Source organism: Battus philenor, unplaced genomic scaffold (genome assembly GCF_028537555.1).
Source record: "Battus philenor isolate CCGP_79_NKW_IND1 unplaced genomic scaffold, ilBatPhil1.0.hap1 SCAF_8, whole genome shotgun sequence".
In the NCBI taxonomy this organism is placed as follows: domain Eukaryota; kingdom Metazoa; phylum Arthropoda; class Insecta; order Lepidoptera; family Papilionidae; genus Battus; species Battus philenor.
In genome coordinates, this window is record NW_027181748.1 from 6868297 (window position 1) to 6892646 (window position 24350).

Sequence of the window (24350 nt, forward strand, 5' to 3'; positions counted from 1 at the left end):
GTCGCAATTTTTTATGATAGTCGTTATTAATTTATACATATTATTTTCCATTTAATTGATATCATTCTTAGTAATAAGTTGTGTAAATCGTGAGAAAATATTATACACCATCATTACGTCGAGACAAAGCTACGAGGATTTCAAACCTGATATAGTGCCAAAGAAAGTTAAGATTTTTTTTTATTATTTTCTAAGGTGTCTTTTTGTAAAGTGGTTAAAGGAATTCATTCCCGGACAAATCCTCAACTGTACATTAGAATTTTTACTAGTTTTTGTTTGACAGTTTTGAAATATATTGCAATGTCATTTTATGCGGCCCGTTATAGTTTGGCTGTAGAGGACTGTACGTTGCCCTAATTTTGATATTTTAGGCATTTTCATTGATCTATAACGTTGTAAAAGTATATACAAATAGAATGAAAATATTTCTTAAATAAAAATACATTATCGCCTTATGGGAATATCTACGAGATAGGACATGTAAAGCTTTCAAGCGAAATGAAAAATATAATAAACAAGAGGAGGGATCTGTTTTAAATTATTTATTACATAAAGTCACAAGGATACTGATATTGTTATTTATTCTAGTAAATCTGGATATTCAACTGATGTGGCGTATTCAGAATAATTGTAGCCGTGAAGTCGTAAAACCGTCGTGATCTAATTTTGCGACCGAAATGGCCTCCATAACGCTTCGTGTGCTCAGTAGAGCAACGCTTTATTATAAGCCAGACCTTTGCGTTCTCACATAGGCTGAATAACGGCCTCACATCTCTGTTTCTAGATGTTGAAAGACATTTATTTGCAGACTTATAGCCGAACGTGACATTTGGGCGACGGAATACCTAGTCGAAAGTTTTTACCTAAAATGTCTACTTAAATTAGGTTAGATTTTGTTTTTAGTAAAAATATTTATTTATTATTGCTGTAATGTACTTAAGCACTAAATTATTAAATAAACATGTATTGAAATTTATAGTTTGTTTTATGTTACAAAATTGTTATAACACGACGTCAAAATGTGACTTCAGTTCTGTATCTGTCTGGCAACTATATGTCAGTATAATGTCAGATTACCGTTCAAATCATACATCACTAATTTCTTTCTAACCGTTTTTAACACAGCATACATACTGCCTAGTATTGAGAAATTGTTCGGACGAATTTCAGGCGTTGTTTTCCACCAGGATACATCGCGATATAAAGCCAAACATCAACACAACCTTGATGTATTTAGAATACTTTTTCTGAATTTATTCCACGTATAATTTTTATCACAAAGGCCGGCAAGGAATTGAATCTCCTTTACCTTGCTAAACCATTTTTAAAACCTTATCTACATTTCAGGGAAAAAAAACAAACGACGCTCATTTATATTTTTATAACAAGATAAATTCATCACTAATCTCATTTCTCAGTATGAGAATTTTGTAAATATTTGTTTACTCTAACAAATGCCATTATTTTCAAGTTAAACGTTCATATATTTATTAATCTGATTATAACTTGGCCGTTTTAGTTTGTCAATTAAGACTCGACTCTTAGTTATCAGAAAGCTTTATGTATTGGTTGGTTGTAAAATCAATTTAAAATCTCTTTACTTCTTATAAGTCAACAATATTGGCAAATTCCACTTCATTTTATTTTATTTCATTTTAGGTTATATCTTTACTTAAACGGACTTGACATTCTGTAATTTTATTATCATTATCATTTCAACAGTAGGGCGTACACTGCTGGATGTAGTCCTTTCCTATTTATTTCTAATAGGATCGATAGGAAGCGACTTGTATCGAGCGTTTTATCGACGATCTTGACGACAACATTGCGTACGTGTATACTTTATGGTTTACATTGCGCTTGCCGGTCCATGAACTTCACTCCCGAAATTTCAGGATCTATTTTGCGCGCTATATGACCTGCCATTTTAAATGTCAGTCCGCTGAGTTATGTTGGTTATTTTCAATCGTCTACGGATCTCCTCAATTCTTAAAAAAAAGAATTTTATTTTAAGGAAGAGCCTGTAGTACATAACTATTTAGACATTTTATATAACTGGTAACAAATTTCACACGGGCTTTTTAAAAATTGTTAGACAATGTTACGTGCTTACGATCTATTACTAATATAGAACATATCAATGAAACTCATTTCAAACACGGTACCGCGGTAATTTTGAATGCCGCAAAATGTTTAATGTACGGCAAAATTATTGTTTAAATTTTACACTGTGTATTATAAGTAAATAACTTTTAAACTTATTCTTTTCTTTGTGCGTCGCAACATTTTATAATCATTACACTTTTAAACGTGTGTTGTAACACACAATAAAAGCTGAGAATCTCTGGAATAAAATATTAACGCGAAATAATAAATTAAAAATGATTATACCGAAAGTATGTTTTAAAACTTTGCATGTAAACGATACTTGAGTTTGGTTTATTAGAGTTAAGTTATTAATATTCTTTGCATTACTTTATAAATAAAAATAATAAAATGTGTTTCTTTGATATGTTATTCTGTCTCCGGAAAACTTAACACTGAAAGCAACTGTTGTCCTCAGTCTTTAATGACAGGGGAGTTATAAGCGCGGGAAATCACTTTCGACGGACAGTTGTGGTTGAAACTTTGTTCACGTTGAGTCGCATGCATTTTTATTTATTTCTGTAATGTTTGCGGTTGTGTTATATTAAATGAAAACAATATATTAATTAATATTAGTTCAGTTTAGTGTAATTAGTGTTTGGTATTATTATTTCTTTTAATTTCGTAGAACTATGAATCTTATATTTTCATTTACATTCGCAATTTTTCCAGGTATGTGTTTTATTGTGCAAAATATGTTTTAATATTTTAATGCGTCGATGATTATTCATTTTTATTTAAGTTCATAAACACATTTTTGGTCCTTTTTATACATAATTCCTATATTTTATCATAAACGGATGCGAAATTCTTAATATAAATACGGTATTGATTTTCTGAATATTTTTTCGTATATAACATTACTAAAATCAATTTCTACAAAACTGGTAAGTATTTAAGAACCGTAAATTATTTTACATTTCAATATTTACGTAATTATAATTGATATATTTGAATATTTGGTTTATTCTCATCAATCATATAAATACAAGAATCGCGAGAAGTTAATGGTTATAAATATATTTCATTTTTGTATTTTATTGGTAATAAAGAGTGATTATTATTTCTGTTATGTATAACATACATTTAATATTAAAATAAACAAACCGAAACTACTTAAATAGTGTTGAACAAAACAATCCCCGGAACGCTCTATCTTTAAGATCGGAGAAAGTGAATAAACAGGACTTGTGTAATGATAGAAGCAAGTTGTATAAAGTTTCAATTTCAACTTAAAACTACATTTTATTTAAAACTCTGTTTTCATAATCACAAAAAATAATATAAAGCATTCTTGAATAGTTAATAAACATGATCTAAAACTCCGATTAAATTATTTTAATTTTTTTTAACGTTTCTTTGAGCTAATTTTTAAGAAATGTTTATACAGTTCAACATGGTTAAATAAGGTCTAAATGGAAATAATGATTGAGGGTAAACATTTATGCACGTTCAAAAATTGCCTAAAAAAGATAGTTCATCAACCTTGTCTTGTGAAAAATAGGCGGATCGGAGACCCAAATATTTTTTAAGAGGTTTTAAACATACGCAACTGTGCTTATCGTAAAGCCAAGTAAAACGGTTTACGGGCAGCAGAGGTCACGCTATTATTTCGTGGTTATTTTTTTTTGGTATGTTTCTTATTTACAACAATTGTGTGGATAATTTATGAACATTTTTCTTAATATTTGTTTTTCTTAATTGAATAGGTTAATGTCTTAAAGTTAATAGTAAGCTCACATTCGTTCAACGGGCCATAAGAAGGCTATGCTTGGGATTTTCCTACGAGATCGAATCAGGAATGAGAAGATCCTTAGACGAATGAAAGTTACCAACATAACCTGGCGGATTGGCAGGTTGAAGTGGCAGGGGACAGACCACATAGCGCACAAAATAGAACGTCGCTTGGTCCTTGAAGACCAAGGATTGGCAAACGCAGCGTAGGTCGCCCACGTGGTTGAATGAATGAGCTCGCGAAGGTCGTCGGAAGACTGACCTTTTAGACTACTTTTTCTATTAGAAATATGGGGAAGTAGTGAAAAGCCTACGACTGAAATAATAATATTTAGATAATTAATGATTTTTTTTTATTTTTAAATGAAAACGTTATTTAATGATATTATATGGCAACGTACTTGTATTGTCTATATCATGAAAGAATTTAAAGTTATGAAGAGAATAACTTGTATTTTCCGTATATTTTACGATATTACAAAGACATTACAATTAAAATATTTCAAATAAATGAATATGTCCTTGTCTGAAATTTTATGATTAATAATTCACTTTTAAATTCTATTTTCTTATGGGAAAAAAATTCTCTAAGGTATTACAAAGTAACAATTAAGTTAAGCATTATTTAGAGGTGGAAAAAAAAATGTGGGAATATATTACGACATTATGAATTCGCGAATATAAATGTAATAGGTTTTTATTTACTCTTTCAAGGTTTTTAAAATTTAATTATTATAATGTTCTTTTGACGTACAAATGCCTTACTAAATCACCGTGTTATGGTGTAGGTGCATTTACCATCATTATCATTTCATCTGATTTCCGAAAAGACAAGTTGGGAGCGGTTTGCGTCTAGCGTCTTCCGACGACTTTATCCAGGTCGTATGTCTAGCCCGTGGGCGGACTTCTTAAAGTACGCTTGCCGGTCCGTGGTCACCTCCAGAACCTTAAGGCCCCATTGAACATCTTTTCCGGGCGCTGCCACTTCAACTTACCAATCCGTTGAGCTATGTCAGTTGCGTTCATTCGCGTATGGATCTTCCTTTTCCTTATTAAATCTCGTACGGAAATTCCGGGCTTAGCCCTTTTCATATCACGCTAGGTATAAATGTACGTAACATCTAACGTTTCATGAAATATCAGTTTTCGTACATTTTCACAATATTTTTATACTTAAATTAGATCCAGGTGCTACAATACTTTGGACTCTAGTATAGATTTCTCTTGTGTGGCCAACGTAAAATAGCAAAAGCATTGCTTAATTTGTTTCGTTTCACACGCACCACAAATTATAAGATATTTTTACATCGAATTAAACAATTTAGATTTTCTACGACATCTCGTGTCTGTATAACGCAATCGAAACTGTTATTGTTAAACAATTTGTAGTGTTTATTTCCTGCAAGTGCAGAAATATTTACCAAGTAATTGATTCATTTCTATGCCACATGATCCGTATTATGAATCATATTGTTGTAATAAAGTTTCAATGGGTTGTCGGTGTCCACACATAAATTATATCAATGTCCTCAAGTGCTTCTTTACATTTCTATATCTTATGAGTGGTCTGAAATTCAAGACTTGACAATGATAACATCTCTCATATTTTTTTGCTTATGTGCCTTGAATAAAAAAGTAAGGATTTAAAAATAATTTTAAACATTCGTTTAAAATTATTATTTAACCTTGTGTTCAAACCATTATGTATTTTATTTTTCTGTTTGAGTGAATACAATTCATAATAATTTGATTTTAAATACGTCTTACCTGAGATCGATTTAAGCCATCACTTATTTAAGTTGTTTAACAAATTTTTCTACTGATAATTTGTGATATTAATGAAGCTAATAATAATATTATTTATTATTTTAATATATTTATATTTATGATTATATTAGAAAAGTAAACGCTAAAAATCAACATAAATATCTAATCCCACAATGATCGATCTCTAAGGAGATTTATAAGTTAGGCGATGGCTAATGTTAAAACAGATTTCACATAACTAGTTTTATTCAAATAAGTTTGTTGACACATATCCTTTCACCTTTCCTAAAACATACAGACGTCAGTAGGTGTACTGTTTGGCGGCATATTAATATTATGTCTTATTATACGCAATAACTACATATATGGATTTAAATCATTAAGGTTCTTATTCTAGATTTAAGTTAATGTTTTGTAATTATTTATTTTGATTAGATAGTCGATATAGCTATACGGGGTGTAAAAACTTTAAAGAAGTGAACGTATAGCACATTTTCTGTCAACCAATGTACGGTACATCCTATGCAAAAATATTTTTTTCATATATAGATCATGAAACGTAATAAAAATATAGTATGAAAAAATGTTTTAACAATATTGATTTCAATGAAATATTGTTTTCTACATATTCCTGCAGACTGTATTGCTGGCAGCTAAAGTCTATCGCATTCCAATCCAAAAAACAAAATTTTTTTAGTAATCACTTTATGCAAATTTAGTGAAAATAGGCGTAAAAGCGTTTTGCTAACCAAGGAGCTATATACACCTTTAGCTATTACATCTATAACCAATCACCGTAATACTTAGCGTAGATACAAAGATGTAAGGATGTGTTTTCATTTGATTTTAATTGAAACAACATGTTTACTTAAACTATTGTTTAATAGTAACATATTCATGGATTCACAATACTGGACGAAATCATTTATCTATACAAATGAAAATCACACATTTCTTGTCCAATTTAGCTATTTTTTATGTTTTCGATTTGACACATAGATAATACTTATGGAGAAACGGAGAAAAATTGCGGAGGAGATAGTTTTTAACAATCGATAAACATCGATACTTATTTATTAATTGCCATCTGTCCCTATATCAAACATTTGACGTCAATCAAAACCAAAAAACGTATTATATAAGGTAATAAATTTAATTAATGTAACGAAATAACGAATAATTTCAGTTAAATTATATTTATATTGCTACTATAGTCTTGGGGTGCGCGAAATAAATAAATTAAACTTTCTCATTGCTTTCATTATGCTTTTCAGTATTAAGATATTAAATCAATAAAAAAGTGATGATGACACATCCCAAAGTTATCTAGTGTAGTTTTACTTCGAAATTTACGGCCATAATATATAACCATTGATATACCACTACATAATTATGAATACAAGAAATAAATATAAGGGTATCATGCCAAAGCACATCTTATTCCACTATAAAATTTCTTCTAGTAGGCTGACGTTAGAGAATTATACTTTTTACTGTGTTATATATACGTCCAGTGTTATAAGGGTAAACACTTTAAAGGCTTATTTGACTGAAAAACTTTAGAGATTTGACGCTTATTTCTAATCATCCGGTATAAAGTGTTCACTCTGAAATATGTTACGTTAATTTATTTTTTATAATGGAACGCGGCAGGCTAATAATTTCCGACAAAATAAAATCTGCAGGGACAGATAGTTAAGGATAGATAGACAAAATTCGCAATCGCTTAGTTGCCAACCTATTAAATGTATGAACTAACTAATAACCTTTGTACTATAAATACAAAAAATCAATATTAGACACATAGGAGTATGGTGCGTATATGTAATTTAATAACATAACAAAATAATATTCGTAGTAAATGATATTTGTTAAAAGAATATTATCAATCGTACAATAATTATCATATTATGATACGGGTCTTCTTAATTTTTGACTAAAAAAAATTTAAAAAAAAAATGTAAACGAGGTAAAATAAATATTTATATTTAAATAACGTCTCTATGGTAATAATTCATTAGATGTCGCAAATTGTTTAGATTTAAAATATTCAAGTCGTAGAACATGTGATTCGATTATATGTTAATCTATTATTATTATCTTGATATATGCGATAGAACACGGCAGGCACGTGATATAACGGTTCAAACAAGCTTTCGGAATCGAATATACTGGCTTTACTACTATACGATATTAATGCTATGATCAGTCTACAAAGAGTCATGTAATATTAATAAGCGAACAAGTACTAGGAGTAAAGGAAAGAATTAAAAATAAATTAATATTGATTATGTATACGGTGTAAATAACCCATAACGTGTTGACGAATATAGACCTGAGCAAATATCACATCATTTTTAGAACGGGATTCCAAAATAAAATTATTTAAAATTTGGTGAGGCAGGTAGAGAAGTCTCGACAGCAAAGGTATGATGTAATGTATTGGAAGCACTGTACTCGATCCTCCCTCTACAACGCGATCAACCCGGCCCTCGCACGCTGAGATTTCACGTTCACAAATTCTTAAAACTTGCACTTAATTCTTAAATCCCATTAATAATTCCAACCAATAAAGGTCGTTTTTTTTTTAGTGAATGATATTGTTAGCATGTTAGCTTATAAAACTTCACCGACAATAAGGAGTCCACTTCATTCCTAAAGGCTTAAACTATTTACGATAACTAAGCTAAATAATCCATTGGATTAAAAGGCCGCCAAGCTCATAGGATGCTTACTATATATTCCATTAAAAGGCTGGCCAAGAGAGAACCATGGTTTGGGATAATGTGTACAAATTGCTGGACACATTGGAACAATCTCATTATGATCACATTGGACAATGGGAAATTTCCAATTACAGAGTAAGATACGTACCTCAAATGGTAGAATATAATTTATAGATATTTATTAGTTACACGTGCACGAAATGACATCTGTAGTATATAAAAAGTATTTATGGCACTTGGATCATTACCAGCAACATCAAGTGATACATATACGACATCAATGCCATCAAAATAAATATGTCGAATTATACCAACGATGAAACTCTTATATTTTAACAATGCCTTTTAATAAGTATTGTCGCCTTTGATCAATTTTGAATTGTGTACTTTTACTTTTACTTTTATTGTCTCCATTTTATGTACCGTTTTTTATATCAACTAGCTTATTTTGATGAAAATTCGAAAAAAACTACTACTATATTACTATGGAAAAAATTAGATGACATTTGACTTTATCATAAATAATTTAAAAAATAAGGTTAAAAATAATATTTCATTAATTTAAATTTAATTTAAACTAATTACTGCAAAATGTTTAGAATGAAGTTAGTAAAATACTAAAACGTTACACTTTTATAAATGGACGTAACTTTGGGGTAAGTAGACTGTTTGGATTTAATTTCGATTTGGCTTTTCACCTGAAAATATATTTCAATCTCTTATCGCCATTTATAACTTTCTGTGGATACATAGGTAAAAAGGTTATGGAAAATAAATAAGATTGCATAGATCATACAATTTATTTATATTTTTATTTCTTTCTCTTATTTTCTATTTCAAGAAATAATAAATATAATAGAACTTTATAAATATTGATTAAGATCGATACCTACGACCTCTTGACTAGAAAACCTGTGTATGATTGGTACCCTGGCGTGCTTGTCTATATTCAGTTAAAACAGTTCTATTACTGGCACGCAATAGAAAGTGTAAGGGAGGAATATAGCCTACAATATTATTAAACGCGCCAAACCTAATACCTGACCTAATATTTTATGAAAATTCAATTTGATCGAACGTAACATATATTATAAAAAAAGTTTCGAAAATGGATTTTGTTTTGGTGATGTCAGTTTATAAGCTAAGTGATTCAAATGGTGTTCATAATCTATGATTTTATTGCTTTGTATCTTTGTTCTAATGTAGATGAGCGGAAATAAAGATTTAGTGATTTTAATCGAAAATCATTAATAATATTTTAAAATGATTTTTAAGAGAACGCAATACTTTTGGCAGATTAAAATCTCTTAAAAAGTGTTTGATAATATTTATTTACATGTTGCAAATATTAATAAATTTAGTTCATATTATGCCTCTAACAATTCATTTTATAATACATGAATAACTCAAAAACTTATTTTTAGCTGTTGACGGCTTTTAAAAAAATAATGGTGAGTTATTAAGTAATTTCGACAAAAGTGATTAAAAGAGACATTTTGTAGCTTATCTTAGAAGTTCACTAATCTTTTAAAAATTAACTGAGACACGAGTTGATTGTAAACTGTAAACTAACTTCACGAACCTAATTTAACAACAATGTTAAATGCTTTTTCGCTTTCCCCTTTATTACCGTGACCGGTGTTTAGCACGATATTGCAGTTATTTTTAACACAATTATTATTAAAATTATCCAAATCATCGAAATAAAATGCTAGATGTAATTGTCTTCCGGTGGCAAACATAAAATTTATTGTAAATAAAAAAGAATTTTATGAAGTCGTCCAGAAAAAAGATTCATGGTGCAAAATCGCCTATAATTCGAACACAAAGCAAATTGTTAGAGGGACCATTCACAATCCGAAACAAAAAGTCGTCATTGAATTTAAAATTCATCAAATTTTATTTTTTCGGAAATCATCTCGTATTAATAGAAAACGAGTTAACGACAATGCCATTGCATTACGCCCTGAATTATGAAGCTTGCTGTTGCTGTTGGGTGGAGACGTCGCGTGACAACCTTCGTTTTAATATTTATTTCTCAAACTGATTGAATGACCTTAATAGGCCTCTCAAATCGCGTTTGCTAATAATAAAGAAAAAATGTTTATAATTTATAAATCCACGCTTTTGACAATCTGAGATATCGGCATTGTTTTTGTTAAAAGAAATATTTGATGATAGCCTATCGAATTCTTAGACTTAGATTCAAAGACTTCAAAAAGATGGTCTATTTACCTTGAGGATGGACGACTTATGCTTGCCTGTCAGTGGCTCCAGCGGCCATTTGTTCTGTGGCATGTGCATCGCCACTTGAACTTGTCAATTCGCTAGTCTGTGTCGGTGACTCGAGAATAGCCCTTTTTATGGTTCGTTGAGCGACAATGAGCTTGCCAATAAGACCCGAAGTGACTGACGATGTTTCTCAATCTTACCTATAATCACTATTTTTTTAATATACAATAATACCATTATATTACCAAAATCTTTAGTGGACATTTACTAATAAAAATCTACCATATATATTTGTTTATCTTTTTATTGCAATCAGGTGCCTTGAATTTAGCCTACAATAAAATATGTAGCGTATTGCTAGGCTTATACAAATAGAATAGAGATAAACGCAAGTAATTGTTCTGGTTGGATGTGGAGAGGTATTGTGCATTGTATGCATGTCCTCTCGGTTGTCCGACGTTTTTCTTCTAATTAACAAATCCAAAACAATGTGAAGCCTTCCAGCGGATTTCACAGTAAATTATTCACAAGGTATTCCTTGTTATCTCAGCTGCGAACAATCTTCGTCCTGAAATAAGCCACAGTCATATAAACGATACAGACACAATGGAATCGTCGCTAAGCCAAAATATCATTGAAAGAGAAAGTTGTTAGAAATTTGGCGCCTAATCTGAAATTTTTGGAGCATCTCCAATTATTTTTATTAAATTAAGAGTTTTGGCTTTGTCGATAATACTAATTTATTTACTCTTTTTACATTTAGTGCAATGATTTACTTAATGCCTTACAAGCATTTTGTACCAGTCAACCTACTAATGTATTATTTAATATTATGTTAATGAAAATTTCTTATTATTTGTTAGTTTTCTAGAGGAAAGTTAAAAATTACGTCACTCTCTGTAGCTCCTGTACTATCTGCTAAGAAATATAAAAGTGTTTTGTGAACAAAATTATTGAAATAAACAGTGTAGGCATCGCGAGCTGATTCCGATCTTAACCCTAAAGTTATTGACTTACCATCGTTGAGAATATCACCTATCATGTCAAGTTTTCGATCTATTGTTAAGTGAAATGACTTCTTTTAAAGCTTCATTCTAAAAAGGTAGTTTTAAATAGATTAAATAATAAAAAGAGTAAGTTTTTAAATAATTTCTGTAACAAAAGTAAATAAAAAAAAACTATTAATAATTAACATAAATTATTTTATACAATGACAAATGCCATGGTATTTAGTAGTGGACTGCGTTTATTGTGTTTTAGAAGGTCGATAGCAAGTATTTCGTCTATGCGCCGCAATCAAGTTTATCAATGAACTTGATACGGTCCAGTAAATAGTTATGGCACAATTTATTTGAATTGATTTTTTGTAATGGCTTGTTGAACCTTAACGGTGAATACTTAAAGCCTCTCAACACCATCGTCTTATAGTTTTAGTACTTTTTGATACGTAATAATTTGGCATGATGTGATAATATTAAATTTGTGCCAGCCCTAGTAGTACTTTGTCTTTGCCCGACACCGGGGCCAGCAGATAAACGTCACGAGTTACGGGCACATCGCACTGAATATTAAAATGCATATCGTGAAACATTGCTCTGAATGTTAATATGTTCACAAAAAGACTATACGCTTAAAAATTCAAATTAAAAAACAACAAAAGAGTTTCATTGAACCTCAAGATCAAACTAACGAGTACTTTACACGTTACATTTCCAGTCGTTTACCTGGTATGGTTCTGCCCAAATCGTAGCTAAAGCAGGTCAAGTGCATGCTCTATCTAATTTACAGTTTTGTTTAAAATCTACAGCCTTTTATTCACTAGATGTATGCCTGCAGAGACAAGTGATTTCTGTGTAATTTTTTTAATAGTGCACTGTTTATACTTTTTTAAATTTACCAATGTTGATGTTACTTAATAATAATTCTGTGAATAACTTTAAGGAGTTTAAATAACTCCATGAAAATTAAAAACAAAAACTTTTGAACGTAATGAGTAAATATTTGTACGAGTTATTTGGAAATTTTATAAAATCTTATAATAATATAATAATAATCCTTATTAGGTACAGAAACATACATGACATAAACAGATATAATTGTTAAAGACTTATAAAAAAAAGCTTGTGTTCACATGGAACAGAACAGAACTTAAGGACAAATGTAAAATAATCCTTACGCGTCTTCAGACATGTTGTCTATCGAAAATTAAACTAATAATAATATCAGATTTATAACACAAACCACAAGTATAGTGTTAAATTAATAGTCAGTTAAATTTACTATATTATTATACTTATAAGTTGGGTTTATGATCTATTCCTAATATTTTTAGCATTCACTAAAAAGTTTGACAATATGCATTTTTTAATAACCATGTCAATTTCGTAAAAGTCGTTATTAGCTGACCTCTGCTCGTAGTCCTTGTGGTTCCATAGATACAGCGATGACTTAATACTTATGTAGAAATTTGATATATTTATTCTGATCTATTAAAAATTAATATTAGCCTTAAAGTAGTCACTACGAGTTAACACAGGAGATTTATTCATGCGTTTCTTGTATTAGTATACTCTTCCCTGATGAACTACTACTACTAAAAATAAAGCGTTTATCTCATAGCATGTCCTCGTCGTTTCAGCGCTACAAAACATAGGCCTACCTCAAAGATAAAAATGGGGGTATACCATCGCCACGCTAGACAGGAGTGTTGGTGGTCGTAATATGGTATTATGGTATGCAGAGGTGGCTGCTGCCAATCCTCTTGAAACTTATTCATGTGCAGTGGCAATCCTATATAATTAATACCATCCTCTGGCTTTCAAGGCACAATATTTGCATTAGTATAATAGTTGCACGAGCGTTGACGCCCTTCGTCTGGAACACAATAATGTTTGCGGATTATTGTTGGTAGTTGAAAATAGGCGCCTCAATGTCACCACACACAGGGCTATCTCAAAACCTTCCATTGATTATTTGGTTCTTCATGACAATCTTTTTACAGTACTTAAGATGGAAAGCACCCTTGGGAGCCTCGACTCATTAAATTTTCCATCCGATTTATGGGAAATCAAACTCTTAGATCGCATAGACAAACGCTCCATGATTTAATCCCCCTACAGGCCCCTGGCAGGATATAAGCAATTTGAGGATACCCGAAAGGACCAAGGATTCGTTGATTGCTTTATTAAATTATAAGCTAATGTGTGCTTTCGTGTTACGAAAATCTCTATACCGCGCCTTGATCAATCTTGGTGAAGTGGGAGCCGAGGGAAAAAAAGCATGAGCACTGCCGCCGCAAGTGTTGATGGCAGACTGCCGAAACAGACCTGTCCTGACCTGTCAAAACTCTCCCCTGTCTCACCGCGCATATCTGAGACGCGGTACAGCGGCTTCGGTAGCACCATGTACTAATGATTGCTTCAGAGTTAATGTACTGCAATGTACTTACAAAAACCGGTTATCATAGGCATAGGATGTTCTAGTGTATAGGAATAAAATGCTTTAAAGTAAGAGATACTAACGAACTCGTTTAATAACACAGCTTACACCGCAATACAAATGTTTCTCGCAATGTGAGCTAAAACAATGCAAAGATTATGGTCACTTACATTAAACATAATACCGGAAATTATATAAACGCTTAATAGTGCTTCATCCGTCGCTATACAATAATATGGTTACCATAACGGCCAAATATTTTTATTACATACCTATAAAGTATATTTGGCTAGAATTACTTGAACGGAAAAAGGAATTGTATTTACATTGAGACAAATTAATGTCGATTATTACGTATGCATAAAGTTGTTTGGTTAAAAAATGTTTATGGCTGTTAAATAAAGTGTAATCTTAAAAAAAAAAAACATTGTATGTCAAAAACCAAGTGGAAAAATTCCAACTATCCCTATGTGCACGGCACACAAACAAACAAACGAGCGAGCGCGGACACCATAGCGTTCGGAACAACTAAAAAATGATTATGTGTGTGTCTATTTAATATTAGTATAGTTTTTTTGTCGTGTGTCTACTTCCAAAGTTATATTATTGTAATTATTATGTGCAATAAATATATTATTAATATCACTACAACTTCAAACTGTAATTATATAAAGTGGTCTTTTCACATTAGATAGTGTAGATACTTTGGGTCAATTAATTTTGCATTTGCTTTCTAAATTTTCTTTACACTGGAAAAATTAGAGAAGACCTTAAAATGAATTATATTTAAATGTAAATGTATAATTTAATTGTTTTTTTTTTATAATGACGTAAACGCTTTTTATAAGCCACTTTCACATTGGCTGCATATTTATTATTGTTTTCACATGCTCCCTAAATTAATAAAATCTTTAAACAAATAAAATATTAATATTTATGTTCTCATTATCTACCTTCTTTTTTAATGATATCTGTTTATCAGAGCCTTATTATACACAAAAATATTGATTTCACTAAATACGAAAAACATTTTATTATTTCATAGTAAGCGCAATACGCGGGAGCGAATAGTACTTTGATGATAATTTTCCGTTATTATATTTGAACACAAAAGAACGAGTCACAATTACACCGTGACATGGACGTAGTAATTTTAATAAATATATATACATTAACAATAAATTTTGTTAACGATTCTTGTAAAAATATTTTTCGTATTATTCAATAATTGCTATTTATCACTTTGGATATATTAAATTAATGTACACATTTTGTACTAATGGTAAGTATAAATTATTAATTTTTACTTGTTGTTTCAGTATTGCAATTCTCAAATTGTGAAGATTTCGGTTACGACGGAGTAATAGGTACGTATAAAGAGTATGTTGTTTGATGAAAATAGTTACATAAGACAGATTATTGTTACTTCTCCGTTAGATAATATAAATAAAAACCACCCTCAAATTTCTTAAAACAATAAAGCCATTTATTTTTTGGGCAATTTGCCCGTTTTTCTGAATTTATTATATTACTATTTTCTTGGGCTTTTTTGTGAAAATACATGAAAAATTAAGTAGTAGGCAGAAATGATAAGAAACACTATCTCTGTTTAAGAGAAAGATATTTTGTCATAGACCGTAATAAGAGATCAGAATCACTTGGTGGGGGCATAAAGAAATATGATTAAATTTTAAACATTTTAGTAGCAATGTAAATGCCTACTTTAATAAACATATTCTCAGTTTACAATTGAATTTATTAGTGATATTTGTACCTGGCTAGTAGAAAAATACTAGATTTTTACATGAGAAAGCGACAAATCGAGTGAATAACAAAATCACAAAACTGGTCGTAAATAATGTGCCTTTTGCCAACTAACACTTACAATATAGTAAGATTGTGCTTTGTATTCAGTTCATTTTAAGATGTAAGATGTACGTCTCATTAGACCAGTAATTTCATTAGCTACGGCGCCCGCCAAACCGGAACGATTCAATTATATTATCTTCTGACTGAACATAACATAATGGTAACAAAAAAATTAGCAGAAACCATATTTTAAGCAAATTTTCAACAGTGTCGAAGTCGGTTTACGAGTTGCAATACTACGAACTTTCAAGGTTATTGTGTATTCACGAATGCCTTTAGAAGTTTAATTTAGAAATTCCCATCTAAAACGATAAGATCTGTGAAAGTTTTAAACGGTCTTAAAACTGTAGCTTACAATGCGAATTTTGCACACATTGTGTAAACACTTCGTTGATTTATTTTTTAATTCTATTCAATTTAGTAAATAAGTTTTTTCTTTTTGTGATCAATATTTCTACTTTTTACCGTGAATTTATTTTTAAAAAGTAAACACAATTTATTGTTTATACAATATTTTAAAAGTTTAAGCTCAACTCCATCATCAAGCAATAATATAATAATAAAATATAAATAAAAACAAAGCAAATAATTATAAAGCAATACTTATGCGCGTAGATTAATTACTTAGTGTCACACAGAAATACCTATATTCTACACATAAAAGGTCTAATGTCTATTGCCTGATTTTAAAATGAAATAATTCTATAAACATCTCTTAATGAAAATATTTTAATCTTACGATTGCCTTGCCAAATCCGGGCGTATGGCGACGTACCAACAAATTGTTCTAATTAAAAATATTAGATGTCGTTCATCATGTCGCTTTTCATGTCGACATTATAAGGAAGAGTAGTTATTATTTGAGGTATAATTGTTGAATTACTGGATGCCATAACCAGCTGCTTTTGGTTTTGATGAATACATCTAAATCCACCCCTGATAACCTAAGACACGAAAAAAATTAGATTTTTAAATAAGTTTTTATATAAAATACTATATATTTTTACCGTTTCTATACAATTACAATGAAATTACAAACAAACGTTTTACAAACTTTTTAATATTAGTTTTATATAATAATAAATCATCGATATTCGTTGGAAAAAAAATTCTTTTCCATCGTCGTCGTCGTTTCTGCCCATAGACGCTCACACTAAGGCATAGGCGTTCCCCAAAGATTTCTCTGGGGAAATATACCATAGACACCACGCCAGGCAGGTAGGTTGGTCGCAGTGTGGTATCCTATGGAATTTTTTTTGTAAGCAGTGGTAATCCTATATCATCATTTTCCAGTGTGAGTTATTTAAAATTGCATCCCAGGAATCGAACCCGCGATCTCCAATTGCAAGCTTCGGTTCTCTATCGCTGGACTACCTCCGCTCAATTATAATTATTTTTTTAATTCAACGTAATTATGATATAGCTTGCAATATTATGCCAATCTACTTGGAAACTAACCTTTAAGTGAGTTTAAAATTATATCGACAAGATTATTGCAAATTACAAGTGCATGTTAGCAATCACTAGCACAAGCTATCATTTGCTTCCTACATTTACGTCAATTTGTAAGTGAAAAACAAGCTAGATTGCCTCGTTACCAAATGGAAGGTCCTTATCTCGGCGCTGTAGTGACCTAAATAGAATAAATCGTCGACTTTCTCTTTGTAACAAGTATGATTCAAGTGAATTGTATATTTAGAAATTGTTAAGGACGAAATATTTACATCATGTAGCGTCTTAAGAATGTTTTTATTATGATCATTATCATTTCAGCCATAGGAAGTCCAATGTATAATACATAGGCGTACCCCATAGATTTTCAATAGGATCGGTTAGAATTAGACCGCATCCAGCGTCTTTCGATTACCTCTACAAGGTGGTCTGATCTGTCCACTATGTGGCTGGACGTACTGCGCTTGTTGGTCTGAGGTTTCCTCCGCAGAACCTTAAGGTTCTAGCGGCCATTAGCGTTCTGCTCGTTATATGGCCTGTCCACTGCCACGTCATCTTGCCTATCAGGTTACCTCTGTTACTGATGTTATAGGGATCTCCTCATTCATGATTCCTCTTTTAAAGAGATTCTGAGTGTTGTCTTCTCGATGAGCGACTTGAGTTTGCTAATGAGACCCGAAATAATAGACCATGGTTAACGGTTAAGTTGTTCCGATGACCTTAACAAGAATATATTTTTTATAAAAAAAAATTGTACGATCTATCATTAAACGTACACATTTAATTATTAAGACTCCAATTATCTTGTTCTAGTATGTTAAATCTTGTCAAGTATACACGAAATATTTGCAGTAAAGTTGGATATTAATGTGACGTTTAGTGATATCAATTCGTTGAAAGTTATCTACTTAGTAATTGTTTATATTTTTCAGGACCAGTACATTGGGGTGAACGATACCAGGAATGTAGAGGAAAACATCAAAGCCCCATTGACATAAATGTTCTGCGGGTGAAACAGGTAGCCTTGCCCGATATTAAATTCGTTGGCTTCGAAGACTCTATTGACGATGTGCACGTTACAAATAATGGACACACAGGTAAGAAAATTTAATTAAATGATTAAAATATGAAATTATACTACGCTACTGCTGTACCGTTTGGACCAAATTTCGGGTACACTAATTTTACTACTAACTTTCATCTTTTTTTATTAGATTTAGTAGAGTATGTAGGTTTAGTGTACATTCTTTAAAAATATCCTGTGTTAATATTCTCCGTACATCTCACACTGTCATACAAGCTTTATAAAAAATGCAAGCTAAGTTTCTATTTATGTACTCTTTTAACGCTGTGCAGTAATGCACTTAATGCCTACTAACCATTCTATACCAGCCAACCGCAATTATCTTGCAAATGATATGAATGTTCTATTGACAGTATTAATCGAAGTAGAAAATGAACCACACCCTCGAGTCAGCGGAGGGCCTCTCGATGGTGATTATATATTCAGCCAAATGCACTTTCACTGGGGCGATAATGACACATTTGGTTCCGAAGACAAGATCAATCACAGAAGGTGTGGTAAAAATTGTTTTTTTTTTTTAAAGTAATTATAAGTATAATTTATCAGTTCCTAAAGAAGAAGCACTTTAAGAATTGTATCAATATCTGAAATTATTGGAGTCTATGTTATATTCCTCAGAAATAACAGGTAGGCGATATTAAGAATATCAGAAGGTGTCCTCGGTCCCAATAGAGTCACGAGCTCAATGGCTCTCGTGGCTTCGCACTTCATTTTAAGTAAAACTTAAATAAAGTTCTTAACTAAAACGCAGTCTACAATCTCAAATTGATTAGGTAGTAAACAATACAGTCTGTTTGTTGACAAACATTGACTTATGTTCTTAAGGCATAATCACAAATAACAAAGAATAACCAAAATAAAAATGAAAATAAACCGACACCGTCATTTATAACTGATAGAAAATACATGTATGTAGATAGTAGAACAAACGCAAGAAGATGAAGTATCTCCGTAGATTAGTTGTCCGTCACCGCCCGGATATGTCTCCATACACTCACAATATGATTTGGTTTAAATACTATATCATAATACTTTATTCTAATTCTAAAGCTATACAACTTAAAGTACCCGTATTTTCTTTTCCATTAAAAAGTTGATTTTTTCCTTAGTTACAAAGGCTTTGTTAATAAAATACCAAAATAAAGAATCATGGGATTACTTGCTTATTTTAATAGACATTTTATTCATTGTTATTCTCCTTTATCTACCACCGACATCGTTACTATTTTCAGAATTTTCAATTATAGAATTGTATTATAGGTGACTTAGGTTACAATGAAAAAAACTATAAATAAAAACGTTTGTCTATTTACGAATGTTTCCGTAAATTTTGTCATTATTTCATTTCTGTTTTTTGTTGTGTTTTTACCTTGTTTACTATATTTAGTCACATAAGCCAAATCCACGCAAGGTATAAAAAATGTTATTGATGATTTTCTACATAATAAATTTGTTTGAATTTTGTTTTTCCGTAATTTAAAAATAACGTAAGTTTTAAGAATCGAACAGAAAAATATACGCTTGCCACACGATCATAATTATAGACATTAAATAAACTGAAGAGTCTTTATAACAAAGCCGATAATAAATTATACCGCGAATTTATTAAATAAATTTAGTATAACATACAGTAAATTTATTATGAGTTACTTTTAATTGTAATTTTAAACAAACTAAGAATTTTTTTCTGACAAATTAAGAAAAAACGTATTTTTGCAACCCTCGCTTCTATCTTCATCCAGCTTTGTTGATATCTTACTAAATAAAAAAGCACCTATTCCTCAAGAGTGTTTTTTTTTAAAATAAATGTAATTATCAACAATTAATAAAAATTTGTGTAAAAGATTTGGAACATCTTTACTAATCTTAACTTGTTTTTCAGCTTTCCAATGGAGCTTCATATGGTATTTTTCAAAGAAGAATATAAAACTGCAAAAGAAGCGATTAAATATTCTGATGGGCTCACAGTTCTTGCATTCTTTTATGAGGTATCTACACATAACTGTTGAACATAATTAGTTAATCTCTTGAATTTTTCACACAAACAAAAAGGAAACATACACGCACCTGCGCGCGCGCACGCACACATGCACACACGCGGAGGGAGAGAGAGAGAGAGAGAGAGAGAGAGAGACAGACAGACAGACAGACAGATTCAGAAGCAGACGTAGATGCAGACGCGGACGCTGACGAAGACGCAGACGCAAAGGCAGACGCAGAGGCAGGCGCAGGTGCTAGCGCAGAGGCAGACGCAAAGGCCGACGCAGAGACACGCGCACACGCTCACACACACACACACACACACACATATAACTTCCATTCATTTGTTTGGTTCGGTTTCCTCGTTTTCATGTAACTAATTATAATTTACACTTTGTAAATAATGATCATCAAAACGAAACATTTTTCTTTGAGAGAATGAGAACAAAATTGTACATGCGTCGTTTTCATTCAGTTTTAAATGCACCTTTATTGCAGGACTAGACTCATTATTGACAATCGCTTTAGGTTAGATAGAGGGTAAAATTCAAGATATTTAATTATTAGCCGGCTTTGGTAAATTGGTTGTTAAATTTGCATATTTTGCTAAAACAACATTGTTGACAAAATTACGTTGCTGCACACTCTCGAGAATAATATTATAAACGACTTTTATTTCAATTTCAGTTAGACAGGCATCAGCACCCAGCCTATGATGACATAACCTCAGCATTGTCAAACGTAACAGAACCCCACTCAAGTGTCGCAATGAGTCATCCCTTCTCCTTTCTCAACATATTGCCATACGACTTGAATAGATATTTTACTTATAAAGGATCACTGACGACGCCTCCATGTTCTGAGGTCGTAATATGGATGGACTTCGAGCAGCCTGTTAGACTAGCCCACGATCAGGTACAAAACGATTTATTTTGACATCATTATCCAATGATATTGTACTAAAAAAAGCGTTTTTGCAAAATATGAATTACTGCATCTTAAAATTAATTATTGTTTACTGTCTGGATCTACAGACTTGTACTGACAGAAGTTATTAGCCACTTGCATTCTAATAGAAAAGTTTATTAATTTAATATAATTCAGAGTAGTAACTTTAAACAGGATGATTCAAAATATTTGTAAAAGCCTTAAAGATTTTTGCTGACAAAACTGAGCTATTCATCCACCTCTTAAAAGCTTTTACGCCTATAACCAATCATCCTGTATAAGAGATCGCCACCTACGTAATGACTCACACGATATCTCCGGAACTATAAAATTAAGAGACGAAATTTGGTAGGAATATTCCTTTCGGCGAGATATGCTGACGATGGTTTTAACGAAATACAGGTAGTATTTCGTTAAAACCAAGGGAAAAAAGGAGCTGTTCATTGAAAAAGGCCAGAATATTTTTTTGTTATATAAAAAATAACCAAAAACGGCTTTTATGAAGTTAGTCCCAAAAAAGGCAGTGCAGGTCACGCGAAGCTGGCGCAGGACAGCTGGTGAAAATATATCTGTTAATCAATATTCGGGGCGGGATGAAATTTTGAATGGCAACTCATTGAGATTTAAAAATAGTTGTGTTTTAGGTAAAATAATTTAATTACAATCTTTCATTTTCAGATCGAAGTATTTAGGGAGCTGGGATCTGCAACCGGTAAAATACGGCACAACTTTAGACCAATACAACCAATAGGGGATCGTGTAGTGTTTTATAACATAGATAACAAATACTTCAGTTACAATGAAATAGATGACCCAAATGAAGTTAACCCAGAAAAGAAAAAAGGACACAATAGTAGCATTATTTTGTCGGCAAATTTATATTTTATAATAAGTTTATTATTATTGAGTTTCACTTAGGATTTTATTATTTAAAAAAAAAACTGACTGACGAAACGCCCAATTAAGTCATAATTTCTGTCACACTACACAATTTTTTACCTTTTATGAAAATTAAACATTTGAAATATTATGTATTGAGTACAGATTCTAAACTCTTAAAAACGGTTGTGGACCGCAGCACTTGTTGAAAATATATATGTTGACTCAGAATTTTTTAAAAGCAAATGGCTTTGAATGTGGTCCACATTAATTTTGGAAAATGGCGATTGAATTCAATTTGCATGCGCGCAAAATTGATTTAATTCCCGAGAAAAGCTAAACATTACAAAAATACATTTAATTTCAAAACATTATTTAAAAAAAATGATTTTTAATGTTTCAATTGATGTAATTACACCATTGCTTATTTATATATTTGAAAGTAAAATTGGTTTTAAATAAAATTCGTCGAAAATAAAATATGTTGATACAGATAAACTATAAATAATGATACGCCTAATCACTTAATTTTTTTTCTGCTCACAATTTTTTCTTGTAATAAAAAAAAAAGAATATCTTAAATCAAATCATTTATTTCGTGAAACACATGTCAAATATGTTCTGCCTCGTAGCGTACAAATTTAAGTTGGTATGTATAATGAAAGGAAAAAAAAGAATGTCAATTATTTGTTCAAATTTAAATTTACACTCTGTTATTAGTGCGGGCGCGATGATATTTTGACTAAAACTCGTTAGATGTTACTTTGTGTTTTGAATTACTTCTCTCATCAAAGCTAATAATGTAAATAACAATAATCCGGTGTCTTCAACTCTCACTGTATTCCAATATAACAATTTAACCGTACGAAATGTTTTGATACATAAATAATAGAAGATAAATATTTTTTTAAGATAATTATTATGGAGCTGATTTTCATCATGACACTAGACAGCATAAAATTTATTTCCTGTAATAAAAGAAATAATTTTCTTATTCTTTTTTTAAAACAATACCTTATTTTCACGGATTTTTCCTATTTTTGACCGCTCAAGTACAGGATTAATCATTTTGGTAATAGATAGAAATTTAATGCCGTACGCCAATGCGTATTGCGATCTATTGTTCGAAGCTTTACTAAATACTTTTATAGTACAAATAGGAGTGTCGGCGTTATTATATATATTTTGCAGAAATTTTAAAAAGTTTAGGTTTGCAGTGCCACAACTGGTGAGACGCAATATCCGCGCAATTGAATTTCGTTTACGGAACAATTATTTTTTAATCCTTAAATTTTATTTTTAATTTTTCTAATATTAATCATTTCAAACATTACTCTCAATTTTAGAGTTTTAACACAAATTTTGTTGTGACAGAATATATGATGCGGCTAAAAATATTTTAATATGTGATAATATAGAGTTAGAAATTTAACTTTAAGGATAACTGTGGTTGAAAATCATTGTTATTTTTCGTAAGACCCTCACTGCTGCTCAAATAACATCTGCGATTCCGCGAGTATGATCTAAATCGTGTTAGTCGCATTTGTTAGCGATGCAAATGCGGCGGGAGAACGGGGGCTACTGAATCGCGACTAATTCGTAGGCGAGGGCACACAGATTACGACCACTTCTACATCGATAAAAAGTCGCCTTGGTCGATGGGCCCTAATTAGCAAAATTATCCGAATTTAATATGATTCTTGTGCCTGAAGCTGATAAGAGGAATTTCTTTCCGAGAATTTTTGTGGCCAGTGTCTCTTGACCTGTCAGTAGGTTGAGGCCTTCTCACCTCTCGTCACTTTACAGCACAGAAAATGTTTACGTCCTGTGATATTATATAATTAAAAATCAAAAAATATATAAAAGCTGCACTTGGTAGTAAATAAATTCATGCCTCCAGTGCGTTTTAATAATTGCAATTTAAATGGCTCTGAGAATAAAAACATGTGGGAATGTGATCAGATGGTTTATGAGATCTTAAATCTACCTATTTAATAATATACCAGAATATTAGTTTAACACTGATATGTGATGTATACCCATATATTACTCATATTGTAATCAATATCAGGTAAAATTACAACAATGGGTCTTTC

General features: G+C 31.1%; 1 protein-coding gene across 1 annotated transcript; it reads left to right on the forward strand.

The window, feature by feature from the left end:
• The first annotated feature begins 2734 nt into the window (after nucleotides 1-2734).
• On the forward strand, nucleotides 2735-22320 carry LOC137931752 (carbonic anhydrase 7-like). Its single transcript, XM_068775246.1, has 7 exons — nucleotides 2735-2817; nucleotides 15362-15409; nucleotides 18296-18460; nucleotides 18801-18939; nucleotides 20330-20435; nucleotides 21115-21342; nucleotides 22054-22320. Exons 1-7 carry the CDS (start codon nucleotides 2778-2780, stop codon nucleotides 22291-22293), a joined length of 966 nt encoding a protein of 321 aa, XP_068631347.1. The 5' UTR covers nucleotides 2735-2777; the 3' UTR covers nucleotides 22294-22320.
• The last annotated feature ends 2030 nt before the right edge of the window (nucleotides 22321-24350 follow it).